The following is a 12,952-nucleotide window of genomic DNA, read 5'->3' as shown; positions in this document are numbered from 1 at the left end:
CTGCCCGGGGCACCTCTCTAAGCATCGCTCTGCTCCCAGGTGTTGGCCCAGGCTCATCTGTCAGCTCTCGTGACAGAGCACAGGAATCCCATTTTGAAAGCACAGACAATGTGGGTGGATGCAAGCACGGCATCACAAGAGGCACGTTTCACCAGGTAGAAGATCTGGGCTTTAGCTGATTCTTCAGAAGCAGACACTGTGGCCAGCAGCGTTGCCCAGTTTACCTTGGGGTTTGGGGGTTTTTTGCTTATACAAGTGCTTTCACAAAAGTTCAGAAGGTTGTGTTAGAATTTGACCAAGATATCAAAAAGGAAAATTACTCTAAGCTTTGACAGAAAACCCCTTTGGATCTGAGTATCCAGGATATTGTAATTCTGTTAGGATGCTATTGCATTTCTTAAGTTTGAAAGTTTAGTGGATTAGATCCAGTGGTTGCAAACTGAAGAAACACCTCCAAATTATTTGGCATAAAATTGTCTTTTCCAGAAGTGATACTTTTGTGTGCCTAACTCAATATTGAAGCATACTAGACAGCTACAGGATTCCAGACTTGAAGAGAATCTGGGAATAGAAGGCTGTTTTTTACAATTAGCATTCTCGAATCACAAGCACGTAGTTTTAGAATGTTAATCTCTTTGTCCAGCTCAAATTCAGTACAAGCTTTTCTGTTTCTCCCAGTTTATTCCTCAGAGTTCACTAGGTTTCCAGTGAATATGGTACATCAATGAGATACTTCTTGCCCCTAGCCCTTTGTGAAGTGTTTTTGTCTTTTTTTCGTATGGGTAATTTTCCCAGAAGCAGATAAGTAATGGATATGAGGGGGACAAGTCACTAAAACCTATCCTAATCAGCTGGAAAAAAAAAAATCTGTTGTGTATCTTCTTCTGTAGTTAGAGGGTTTCAAGCATAATTACTTGAGGTAAATTTCTGGGTAAATGTTATTTTGCCTGTTCCTGTCCAAATCTGGCCATAGTAGTGGCAATCCGGCATTCCTTGGGATACTCCTCGAGGCCAGGTGCCCTCCCACTCGTTCAAGAACTTGAGGCCCCATGTTGTGCCCAGGGACTTTCAATGCACATGGAGCACGGGAAGGACTTGTGCTTTCTGGTCAGACTTGTAACAATGTTCCTCATCTCTGTCTCCACAAGGGTTTTCAGCCCTGCAGGAGGAAGTGTACAGCTCCAGGCACAAGCAAGAGCAGCAGAGAATATCTAAAGACAGCGAGCCAACTGAGCACCCCCCTCTGGTCTCCGAGGAAGACGTGTCTGTCAGTTATTCCCCATTCCAGGACAGTACTCCCAGGAGCGACGCAGAAGTGTCCATGGCTGAGCTTCTGAGGCAAGCACACAAGGAACAAGTAGAAGCTGAATTCTCAGGGAAACCTCAAGATGTGCCAGGGAAACCATCTGCTTCACAACAGGAATATTTGTAAGTGCCAAAAGACCAGGATGAAACCTGGGAACAGGTTCTCTTTTCTCCATGTAATAAGGGGATTTTAGAGTTGCCTTTGAAACTTATGAATACACTAGAATTTTCCTCCAATTGTGGTTTTCACTTTTTAATCCATGTGGAAGAAACCTTAAGGCTGAGGAGAGAGTCAGTTTGACACTTTGAACACAAAGCAATAACTGTGTCTAGTACATAGGAAAGAAAAGAAGATTAATAGAGAAGTGGAGGGGATTTTATGTACACTTTTCATGTTTTGGATGACAAGTGATGACATCTTAATGAAAGAAATCCTAAAGCACCCTTTCTTCAGATTCAGGATGGCTTTTTCAATGGAGGCAAATTTTTTTTTCAATTTAATCATTACTTACAAAACTTATAACTACTTATTAAGAGCTGGGCTTTTAAAAGTGCATTTCAGATGGCCAAAGAAACAGAAATGGGGTTTTGCAGAGGCAAGACACAAGTAATAACAGATGGTATAGTACACATTTAGAAGGCCTGCGCAGCAAAACCTCTAATTCTGAGGTGGAGCTGTCAGTGGGGTTGGTGTCATTTGAAAAGGAATTTGAAATAGATCCTGTTTATTTCTCCACAGCTTCTCTAATTATGTGCCCATGCTGAGACCTCCCTGCAGGGTAGAGTCAGGTATTAATAAGCCAGCAAAATATCAAGAATCCCTATCCAAAGAAGCGATTTTCCTGGAGGTGATTAGCTTTGATGTGGAGACGTGACTCCCAGCAGTCAAAGGGCAGCTGAGTCCAGCAAATAGCCTTGAGGGGATTCTTTTGTTCAGGATATGCCGGGAGAGAGTGTGGGAGACAGAAAATACCATCTAGGAAAGCTTCCGTTGCAGTGTTAGGCAAAAATTCCAATGCTCCCTAAGGATTTGCATCAGGAAATCAGTGTCTTTGAGGAACAGAGAGTACGTATAGTACCCATACTGAGACAATAATACCAACACTACACGAGAGTAATGACAACAGGGGAATATCACTACACTGAAGGTAGAATTTGGAAAATTGGGCTAGATTTAAATAGCTTGTAAGTAACATGCTCCAAGAGGATTTATACAACAATATTGAATGTACCAATGCTGGATGCAGATGTATTTCCTTTATATATGTGTTACATAGTAACACATATAATAGTAAGTTTAACAACCTTGAGGCAGTGATTAATCACAGCAGCATTAACCATGAAAATACCAATACAAACAAAACCTGGACCTCTACTAAATTTCTATTTGCTAAAGCTCCAGAATTCTGCATGAAAGTTGGTTTTGCCACTTTGCAGCTGCACAGCTTGTGCTCAGTGTTGTAGGTGCCTCACATCCTTCTATACCAATCCAGGCACTCCCATTAAAAAAAAACCCTGGTAGTATGTAGAGATGTGAGGGCACAAGTGACAGCAAAGCTCTCTGAAGTGCTTTACAAATACCAAGTTTTGCAGAATTGCATGGAAGGGTTGGATGTCCATTTGGAGATTTGCTCAGGAAGATGGGTGGGATTCCCAGCCAGAATTCTCTGTAGTTCCTGTCAAGGAGTATCAGCTATTTCTAGACTTCACTGGACAACAGACAACAAACATAACAGTATGAAGTCAGTGCCTGATGTTCCATTGCTGGAAATTGGGAAGCACTGCATGGTGGTAACTCATTGGACCTGTAATTGACAGTGTCACGACTCCAGGAACGGAGCAGTCCGTGCGAGCTGGGAAAGCAGCAAGTGGAAAACCTGCGCACTCGAGCACGGCACAGGGAGAGTCGCAGAGAGCGTTCCCTGCACAGAGAGGGGACTCCCCCATTGTCCAAGAGCCTGAGGAGCCCCAGCCCCACCGGGAAAGCCTCTCTCCAAGGAGATCCAGTCTCGTCATAGTGGAGTCCACTGAGGAGCAGATGGAGAACTCTGGGAGGGGCTATGAAGAGGAGTCTGTAGAAAAGGTAAATGAACAACTTTTCGTCAATGTAACTGACAATAAACCAATTTTTATGTCTTGCTCATTTCTTAAGATAAGAATATTTGTAATGAATTTGCGTCTGGCATTGAGTTTTTTCTCCTTCCCTCTGTGGTTAAAAGGGTCAGGTTAAGGCTTTTCTCCCGAGGTTTTCCAAGTAGAAGCAAACCCCAGATCCCAAAGTCTATACTGGTAATTCTGGTTCTGCTCTACCCTTCTTTCTTCTTCGGCCTGTGACAGTTACATCTGTGCCTGAGAGAGTGAGTGTCAGTAACAGAGGCAGAAACAAACCAAAACGGAGGTAATGCAGACCAAGTAATAAAAGTGAAGCTCATGAAGAAAGGCAAGGCTAGCCCAGAGCAGCATGAGAAATGGTGGGAAAGGTCTGTAAAGTCAGTGAGATGGAAAAGAGACAGCAGCTGTGCATTGCAGAGTACTGGGGATGCACTGGATGAGTGGTGTTTCTGTAGCACACAGGCAGTAAAGCGATACAGAGGAGATCAAAAACTGTACAAGGTAGGTCTTGGGTTGTGTGTGACAGAGGGACCTCATTGCAGCATTCAGAGAGGGGAAGACATCCACCAGCAAGGAAAGAGAGCAATCATGGCTTTTAGTAGAGAATGAAAGTTTCCTGGCAGATGAAGATTTAAGAATAAACAGCTTACTTTGTCCATTCTAAGTGGAAGAAAAGGAGAAGGCATCCTTGGGCAGGAAATTAGCTTTGTAAGTCAAGTTAGAGCAGAGGAGGCGCGGCTGTACTTAGGAAGAAATTGTTGCACCTTTAAAGTCATGTGGCCAAAAGTATCACCTCTAGAATGGAGGGTTTCAGAGCTTTGCCTCTGAGATCTCAGGGAAAGGTGAAATTTGAAGTGTGTCAGATGACTGAAAGAATACAGCAGGGCTCACTACAAGGGCTGCTGGAGGACAGGCTGCCCTTGAAATAATGTACTTCTTTTTCCCTCCAGTTCTTCTACTGAAGTGAAACAACAGCAGCAGCTGGTACCACCAAAACCTCCCCCCCCACCCTCCCTTATTTATTTTCCCCATTATGTTATTCTAGAGCTATTTCTCAATTGATTCTTTTCAGCCTCTCTTTGCCTTCTGATGTGTTTATTTAAACTTTTAATTCTTCCTTATGCAGGATAGACAAGTTCAGCACTTGTTACTAATTTTTCCTGATCTTTCTGAGGCTACTGCTACACTGTCCTCTAGTTAAAACTGTTCAGTCCTACTGTCTGTACCCTGTGCTCTGTACTTCCCTCTGTGGAGGATTAAAAGGCTTTTGTATATTTTTCTGTGTAATTAACCCAGAAAGCATATGCAAAATGTAGGAATTGCAGAGCTGGTGTAGGAAGACAGAAGTTGTAGCTACTGCTAATACCAGGTACAGAGTCCTGCTTCCATGCTTCCCCTAGGAGTTAGCAGAGGAGTTAGGAGGGCTGGAGCTCAGCTCGGACGAGGATGAGATGGTCACTACCAGGGTCATCCGGCGCCGGGTGATCATCCAGGTACTGAGTGTTGGACACTGCATGAGCCTCTGCTGCCTTGGGCCCTGAGTTGGTGTTGTTCCTTAAGCTGGGATGCTCCCAAATAATGCATCTCCATTGGATAAACTGTTCCAATACCTTAGGATTACAGTAACACTGCTAACCCCACTCTAAATTCCATAGATGCCTCGGGAGGAGGAAGATGAAGGCTTGTCAGCCTCATCCACAACAAAATCAACTAACGTATCTTTGCCTGTGTGCTGTGGCATTTTTCATTGCATGCCTTCCTAAGAATTTATTTGCAGAACAGGTTTTTTCCTAACATTGCTGACTTTTTTTTACATTCTGTAACCAATTAACTGATTTTAAAATGGCTTATTTCAAAACCCACATGAAGGCCTCACTTCACACAACTTTGCTCTTTGTCATACAGGCCGATAGTATGCCTGAAATGCCACCAGAAACAGTCACAGAAGAGCAGTACACAGATGAACATGGCCACACAGTGGTAAAGAAGGTATTGTCAGTTCTGCCCCTTGCTACCTTCCTCCTCTCCTGTAAAAGGAAGGAAAAATCATCCACAGAAATGCCAGACTTCCTGCTATGAAGGGGCATGATTTGAAGAGTAGACAGTGGAAGGAATGAGAATTTCAGCTCATGAGAAATACCAAAGTTTGAACAATAATTTAGATTCTCAAAATCATTCTGTGTTCATCATCTACCTAACAGGATGTAGTTTGTTAACTTTCATTTAAAGCCAAGGAAAATTCTGCATAGATCCACATATTTTAGAAGCTGTTTATTTCTTTTTTAAAAAAACCACCAAAAGCCCCACTCCACCACAATCTTATCTGAGATGTTTGTTTTTGTTTGTTTGCTTGTCCTAGTGAAAGCAATGGAAGGCTGACTCTGTAAGAGTCAGATAAGGCCAGAGTTTATATCTTCAAAATCAGATCATGCTTAGAACAGCAAATTCTGCAGAGCATGGAAGTGAAGGGGGAACTTCTGTGCTCCTTTGTCTATCTGACAACTCAGTGCTCAGCGATTTGGCTTAGGACTTGGCTGAGCTGGGCTGGTGGCAAATCCCATGTTCTGTCTTTGGAGAAGCCATCACACCCCCTCAGCTGGATAGGGTGGCTCTAGAACCTGTTTGAATTCCTGGTAGAGTAAACCACCCCAGCCAAAGATTCCTTGGTCTCGTTGCACAGGGGTGAGTGTGGCAGTTCTTACAGATGGGTCTGTGCCTTAAACCATGCCACACAAAGGTCTGGGTCATCCACAGAGGGATGCACAACCATCCTCCTGAGCAATTTCACTTCTTGAACCCTGTAATTCTCTTCCTGCTTTGGCCAGCCAGTGCCTCGGAGGCTTTAGCACTAGCTGAGTCTCTTGAGTAGGTGTTGAGGAATAGAACAAGGAACCATCTATGCAGGTTCTTCCATGTAGGACAAAATGCCCTTTGAGTAGCAAATACTACAGATAGAGATAGAGAACAAAGAGGAATATTTTGCTGCTACTGCTTTGGGGACTAAACTCCATTCCTTCAGGTGACTCGGAAGATCATCCGGCGCTACATTGCTCCAGAGGGTGTGGAAAAAGAGGAAGTGCTAATGCAGGGAACGCCGCAAGCCCCCATCATTGTGGAAGAGGGAGATGGTTATTCCAAAGTGGTGAAGCGAGTTGTGCTGAAGAGTGGCAGTGAGCACTCGGAGGTAGGGTGTGCTTTGCCTGCCATGGCACACAGCAGCAGCACCCCAGCAGGGCTCTTAGTCACTGCAGCTTAGTGTGCTCCTTCTGCCACTCACTCCTAGAACCCCACAGCTATGGCAAGTTTACCTTGCTGGTCCGGTCTTGCTGTGAAGAGGCTAAAAACATCTCTGACTTAAACAAAAACTATTTCAGAGCCAGGTAATTAAAAGCCTGAAAAGGTAAGTGCCTTCCTGCCACACTTCACTGTCTGGTCCTACAGGCATTTGGATCAGCAAAACTGAGTTGTGATGGAGGGCCAGAAGGCTGGCAATGGGGTGTGCTTTCAGCGGTGCTGGGCCAAAAACAAGGTGTAGCAAGCAGTCACTGGAAGTGTGAAAAACATCATTGATACCACCGATTGATTCTTCCTTGCCAGAATTAATTCTTTAGGACTAAAGTAATAAGAAAAAAGAGTTATTTTTTTCTTTTTTCCCCTCCTTTTTTTCTATTTCCTTTTTTTCTCTTTCCCTTTTTTTTTAGTTTTTTTTTTTCTGTTTTCCTTTTTTAATTGTTTTCCTTTTTCCCCTTTTCTTTTTTCCCTCTTTCCTTATTTTTCCTTTTCTTTTTTTTCTTTTTCTTTTTTCCTCTTTTTTCCCTTTTACTTCTTCTCCCCCCTCCTTTTTGTTTTTTTTTTCTGCTTCTTTCCAGTAAGCTGACCCTAACAGATCTACACTTTACCCTGTGGAGCCCATAGACACAGAAGTTAATTTGGCCAGTGCACATCCCAAATGTGGAATTCATCTCCAGCTTATTTGTGTTTTCTAACCTTGCAGGTGACCCTGTCTGAACCTGCTGTTCTCTTGAGTGCCTCCCAATTCCAGTCCGAACCAGTGGAGGGCCGGAAAGTCAGCAAGGTCATAAAGACCACAGTTGTGCATGGAGAGAGGACAGAGAAACACCATGGGGATGCCAGCCTGGCTTCTGATCTTCCGTCAGCCAAAGAGGACTTTGAAGAGGTAAAAATCACTTTTATTTTTACATTTACAGCATTACAGCAAGTGTTGCCACAAGCCCAGGGACAGAGTCTGCTCTCCTGAAAGGTTTTGTTTGTGGGCCAGCAGACTCAGCTGGTGAGTCCTAAGCTGAGTTTAACTCTGTTCTTACACTCAGCCATGTTACAAAAAGATCATATATAAAGAACATGCAGTGAAAGCTGACAGTGCAGAAATAGGTAAGAGACTTGCCAAGGCCAAAGGAAAACATCATGGAGGCTTTGTGTGAAGTTCTGGGATGTCTGGGGTATGAGTGCAGTTAAAGCTCATTCATGTGTTACCACTCATGGAGGTAATTGTAGAAGTGGCTATAGGTAAGCCCCACCCTGGGTAAATGGATGTGTTCCTTCCCTGAATCCAGTCTCTTCTCCCCTTGATTAGCCTGTCTTAGAGGTTGAAAAAAAACCCTAAAAATAGATAAATAGGTATAAGCTGTGCAGCAGTAGGTGATGGGGGTATATGGTTTGGGTTTTGTGATCAGGAATCCAGACCAGCAGCCTGGTCCCCTTTTCTCACAGAGGCCAAACATGGGGCCAGAACTGTCTGGTAAAGGTTCAAAGAGATGGTTTGGGAAGGAACACATAGCTCCCAGCTACTGCCTCAATAAATCCAGAAGTCTGGAGCCACTACTGCAATGTGCTTTGGTACAATCATGACTGAAATGAAACTGCATTAGGAGAAACTATCTGTGATCTGTCTGCAGCAGGGAGGGATGCTTTGAGAGGTGCAGTTGTTTCTTTCAGGTGCCTGTTGAGCACCTGAAAGCATTGTTCTCAACACTGGGATGTGTGAATATGAAGGATGAAAGTAGAAAGAACTCCAGGTGTTTGGGTGTGTTTTAAATTGAAGTTTATGTTTTCATTGGAGGCTTTGAGCTACACAGGTCACCACATGACAGTGCAAGTCCCTGCTTTGGTAGAGAAGGAAATCAAGAAAGACAATGGATCAGTAATTAAAAGGTTTGGCTTGTTGATGAAATGTTACTGCAAACAAATTAACAGTGTCACAGGAGTGGAGTGCAGTGTGTGCCTGCAGTGGTACTAAAGCAATAACTAACCTGGTGTAAAGAACACTGAAATAAAGCTCTTACACAGCATTGGTACAGCAGTTAATACAAAGGCTGATCTTTATTGCAGGCCTCTGGGGCCAAATATGGGAAACATGGTGAATGGAGTTTTATAAGTTTAGCAAAGTAGCAGAGTTCTGATGGTATGGAGCATGAAAGAATGGATGGAGAATGGATGATGGAGAATGAAGGGCTGGATGAATGGATGATAGAGTATGAATGAAGGCATGAAGGGATGGATGGGATGAATGAATGACTAGATGATGGAAGAAGTGATGAATAAATGAGCTGAAGGCATAAATGAATGAATGACAGGATGATGGAGAACGAAGGAAGGGCTGGATGAAGGGACAATGACTGAATGATAGAGAATGGACCACCTCCTCCTGGTGGACATCCTCCACACATTGTCACACACCTCCCATCTAACACCCGCTCTCCATTCATACTCATCCATATGTCAATTATCATGCAATATTCACTTTCAATCCACCTTGATGCCATACATTCATCTTCCATTCTCCATGCAGTCATCCTTCACTCTCCATCCACTTTCATGCCTTTCTCTCTGGTTCTAGAAAAGAGGCAGACACAGGGTGGTAACCAAGGTTATCTTATATAACCTTATAAGGATCCTTATATAAGGATCCTCAGGTGGAAAATGCTGAGGAAGCACACGATGCGTGTAAAATTTTTTATTGATTTTGCAAGTTAGCATATCTGACAAGAGCCCCCAATCTCTAGTACCTTCTAAATCCACCTTGCCCTGGATGAGGACTTGGCCCTGTTGATAAAAATATGTCTCAAAGTGCTGATTTCAACCTTGGTTTCTAAGGAATACGAAGATAGCATAGGGCTCCTGGAATTTGTTTTGTCTTTCTACCTAGAAAAATACTGAAGCTAAGTTACAATAATAGGCTACAAATATGTGTGTAAAAAATACAGAGAATATATAAAAGAAAAAGGATAAAAATCCATAGGAGTTGACTATTGCATAATAAATACTTACACTTTGCTGTGCCTTCTCTCCAGCATGTATAACTCAGCCTTGGAAAATGCTGAAAACCCAATTTTCTCAGCCCTCCAGAACTGTGGCCTTTCTAAGTCAGGTCTCTCCTTTCTGTGGTTCCAGGACAATACTAAGTAAAGCCAGCACACAGAAGAGGACCGTGATGAAGGACCGCTATGGAAAACATGTTCACATAGAAGAGCTGGAAGACACCCCAGAGGCCCTGCCCAGGGATGACCTCCAGCACGACCTCCAGCAGCTTCTTCGGCACTTCTGCCAGGAGGACTGGGCACAGGAGGCCAAGTGAGAAGCCGCCACCCCTGCACAGCGCCACGTGCCCCCTCCCATATGCAGCCGTCACCACCCCTGGGTAGCAGAATCGTCACTGCCGCTCCTACCTGTGCAGCTGCAGTGAATTAATTTCTCCCCATCCCAAGTTTCATTTTGTGCTGTTATGATTTTTCACCCTGTAAGCTAATTTGTGACCAAAGATAGCATCCTTCAGCCAGGATGATTTATCCGCCACGCTGGCACCCGGTCAGCGTCACCACTCGTCCCCATCCCTTCACTCTGGCGCTCGCTTACTGACATGGCCCTTGCCAAGCAGACTTCATCGACAGGCCTCTTCCACTGACTGTGTACATGCACCTACAAAGGAGCTGATGTGTAAACTGTAAATAGCAGAGTATCTGAACTCACGAGACCGCAGACACTCCCTGCCCACTGGTGCCGTGGGTTGGGAGGTGCGGTGACGCTGCAGAGCGGTGACCGGTCACGGAACGGCAGCACCCGGACTGCAAACGCTGACTGACCCAGGAGGAAGCGCTGCAGAGCTACCAAGTACTAAAGCTTACTGTTTAGAGATCTGGTCTAGGCAAAGGCTGTGAGAGTCAGGCAAAAGGGAACCCCTCACACGAATCACAGCTGACTGTGGTCATTAATAGTGCAGACACCTTCAGAGAGCCACTGAAACATTTCCAAAAGAAAAAGACAGAAAAATTTCCCCCCTAGGTATCCGAGTTGCTAGCAGCTCTACCTGCGGCATGTTCACATATGGTATTACAGCCTATAGGTCTGGACCCATGACGGGGTGTGTTAAACAATCCCGACTCTGGTAGTTTCCCGTTTCCATCACTGCTTAGCCAACCTCACTGACCGACTAGGGGTGCTTCCTGCTGGCCACTGCACTGTAGATACCTACGGGACAAAGACTTACCCACTATATCAGGAGAATAATTAATTCACCATGTTTTATCAAGATTGCCTCTTAGCCGATACACGCATGCGGCATTTGAAGGTCAAAACCAAACCCTCCTACAACCATGTCAGCTTCTTGGCCCTCTTAGCACTGAGCGAGCAGTTTTTATCTTCTGATCAAGTGTTTTTTAAAGAACAAGTGCTCACAATCCTCAGCAGCCGGTTTCAGTTCATATTTTGTTATGTAACTATATATTATATATATATATATATTTCTAAACCAACCCTCTGAAAACCACATTAGCATGTCTGCACTTTTATTTTCCAAAAGGGGAATGTAGGGATCTGACATTTTTGGGTGTTCTATACCTTAATATTTAATGGCGGGAGCTCTGTAGGGTTTTAGCATAACACACGTACACACAAACACACCAACTTAATGCTTTTAAACAGCTATTTCATTTTTTTAATAGTAGACTCAACAGCAGAGTAAAACCGACCCTCTCCTCTAGGAGCAATTCTTTGTCCAAGCTTATCTGGCCTTCTACAATTAGACAGTTCTTTGGGTTTGTTTTTTTTTTAATGACTCACTCAGTGCTCAGAACAAGGGCACTTCCTCATTAAGGTAATGATGCCAAAAGCATGGAAACATCTCTGGAGTTCTGGCTTCCTGGAGGCAGAACCACCTGAGGTGCCATGCTGACACTTTTTGGGCAGGCAAGAAAGGAAACTAAAAGAAAAAAGTGTTTTGGCTGCCAAACCGAATGAGACCCGTGATGAAACATCTCACAGCACATCATGGCTTCCTGACTGTCTGAGACAGCACGGGAGGGTCTTCAAGGATGGGGCTCTCAAGAAATGCATTTCTGTTGTGTTATTTGCGGTGCAGATGATGTTCTGTGTAACAGCATAATGGTTATTCACCTCTTATTTTGATTTTTTGCTGTGTTATCAGAGAACTTGAATACTGTGAGAAGAAGTGAATTTTAAGTTGACGAATCAGCATCTTGTTCCCATGGTGATAACACTAATTGAATATATCTATGAGGGCATGTATTAGTTAAAAATTAAAAAGATACAACACTAACAATACATAGCTGCAATGTGTACAATGGCTGATTTAACTAAATAAAAATGTACAAGTGTTAAATGTAGCAATGGTGGCTCGCTCACTTTTACTGCTGGCGCGGTGCATGAGGGCGGTGCCCACACAGGGACCTCAGCTGCACTGTCAGAGCCCCGGCTCCTCTGGCTTGGCTCACTCATCACAGATGCAGCAACGCCTTGGCAGGGCCACCACCTGAGCCTAAAGCTGCTCTTCCCTCTTTTCCTCCTTCCTTTTCCAATGGCAGACAACAACTTGTGTAAATGAGTCCAACAATCAAACAAATCCAACTCAAACCTGCACATGGCAAGACAGTGCCCCCACCTGAAAAGAAAGTGCTGTCCCTCAGTGAGCCTCAGTTCCTGTGCTGAGAGCGGGGCAATGCTGGGGAAATGGGACACACGACAGAGGGTAGCCTAGCACTGGTTTTTATGTTTTTCTATGTTTTTAATCCAAAACTGACCAGCTTCACCCAACAATGTCACTACTCCCAAACACTACTTTGCTGAAAGACACTGATCATGTCTCCTTAATACCTAAAGTAAATAACTTTCCTCTAATCACATCCATTTCTTTTTTTTTTTAAGAAACAAGTCATTAAATCCAGGGACTAACTTTGCACTTGATATGCCCTCACAAGTAGCACCAATAATTCAAGTATTAAGTTACTCTTGCTTTCCACCTTGACAAGCAAAAGGCTTTTTTTTTTCTTTTCCTTCCTGTCTACAACTTATATGAACCAGAACCAGCTAAGCTTTTTTTCTATTCTGAATGTAGCACTGCTCAACAATAGGTTTTATTAGCAGAGCCTGTTATGTCCTGCCTCTCTTCCCAGCAAATCCTGGAAGATGCTGGTGGGGCTCTATGACCAGTAGAGAGCTGTTTACTAAATCCCACCATCCCTGACAATCTCAGTGGCAGGTACCACCAAAGGGTAGCCATCTC

The 12,952-nt window shown here is 43.9% G+C and overlaps 1 protein-coding gene across 21 annotated transcripts in view; it reads left to right on the top strand.

Moving 5' to 3' along the window:
- Nucleotides 1-12,056, top strand: part of ANK2 (ankyrin 2) — a gene marked incomplete at its 5' end in the record, with an annotated part of 231,179 nt that extends 219,123 nt beyond the window's left edge. For 18 of the 21 annotated variants that reach the window (XM_083862155.1, XM_083862139.1, XM_083862137.1 and 15 more), the window contains 8 exons: nt 1,149-1,428; nt 3,124-3,388; nt 4,818-4,910; nt 5,323-5,406; nt 6,437-6,601; nt 7,412-7,594; nt 8,498-8,589; nt 9,829-12,056. In XM_083862155.1, coding sequence (XP_083718281.1) covers nt 1,149-1,428; nt 3,124-3,388; nt 4,818-4,910; nt 5,323-5,406; nt 6,437-6,601; nt 7,412-7,594; nt 8,498-8,589; nt 9,829-10,012 — 1,346 coding nt within the window. In that variant the 3' untranslated portion in view covers nt 10,013-12,056. The remainder of the gene's footprint in view (nt 1-1,148; nt 1,429-3,123; nt 3,389-4,817; nt 4,911-5,322; nt 5,407-6,436; nt 6,602-7,411; nt 7,595-8,497; nt 8,590-9,828) is intronic. The other 3 variants (XM_083862143.1, XM_083862141.1, XM_083862144.1) reach the window with 3 other exon arrangements.
- Between the last annotated feature and the right edge of the window lie 896 nt (nt 12,057-12,952).

The sequence above is a fragment of the Zosterops lateralis genome (genome assembly GCF_965231275.1).
Source record: "Zosterops lateralis genome assembly, chromosome: 5".
NCBI lineage: Eukaryota > Metazoa > Chordata > Aves > Passeriformes > Zosteropidae > Zosterops > Zosterops lateralis.
This window is presented reverse-complemented; position numbering and strand designations above follow the sequence as displayed.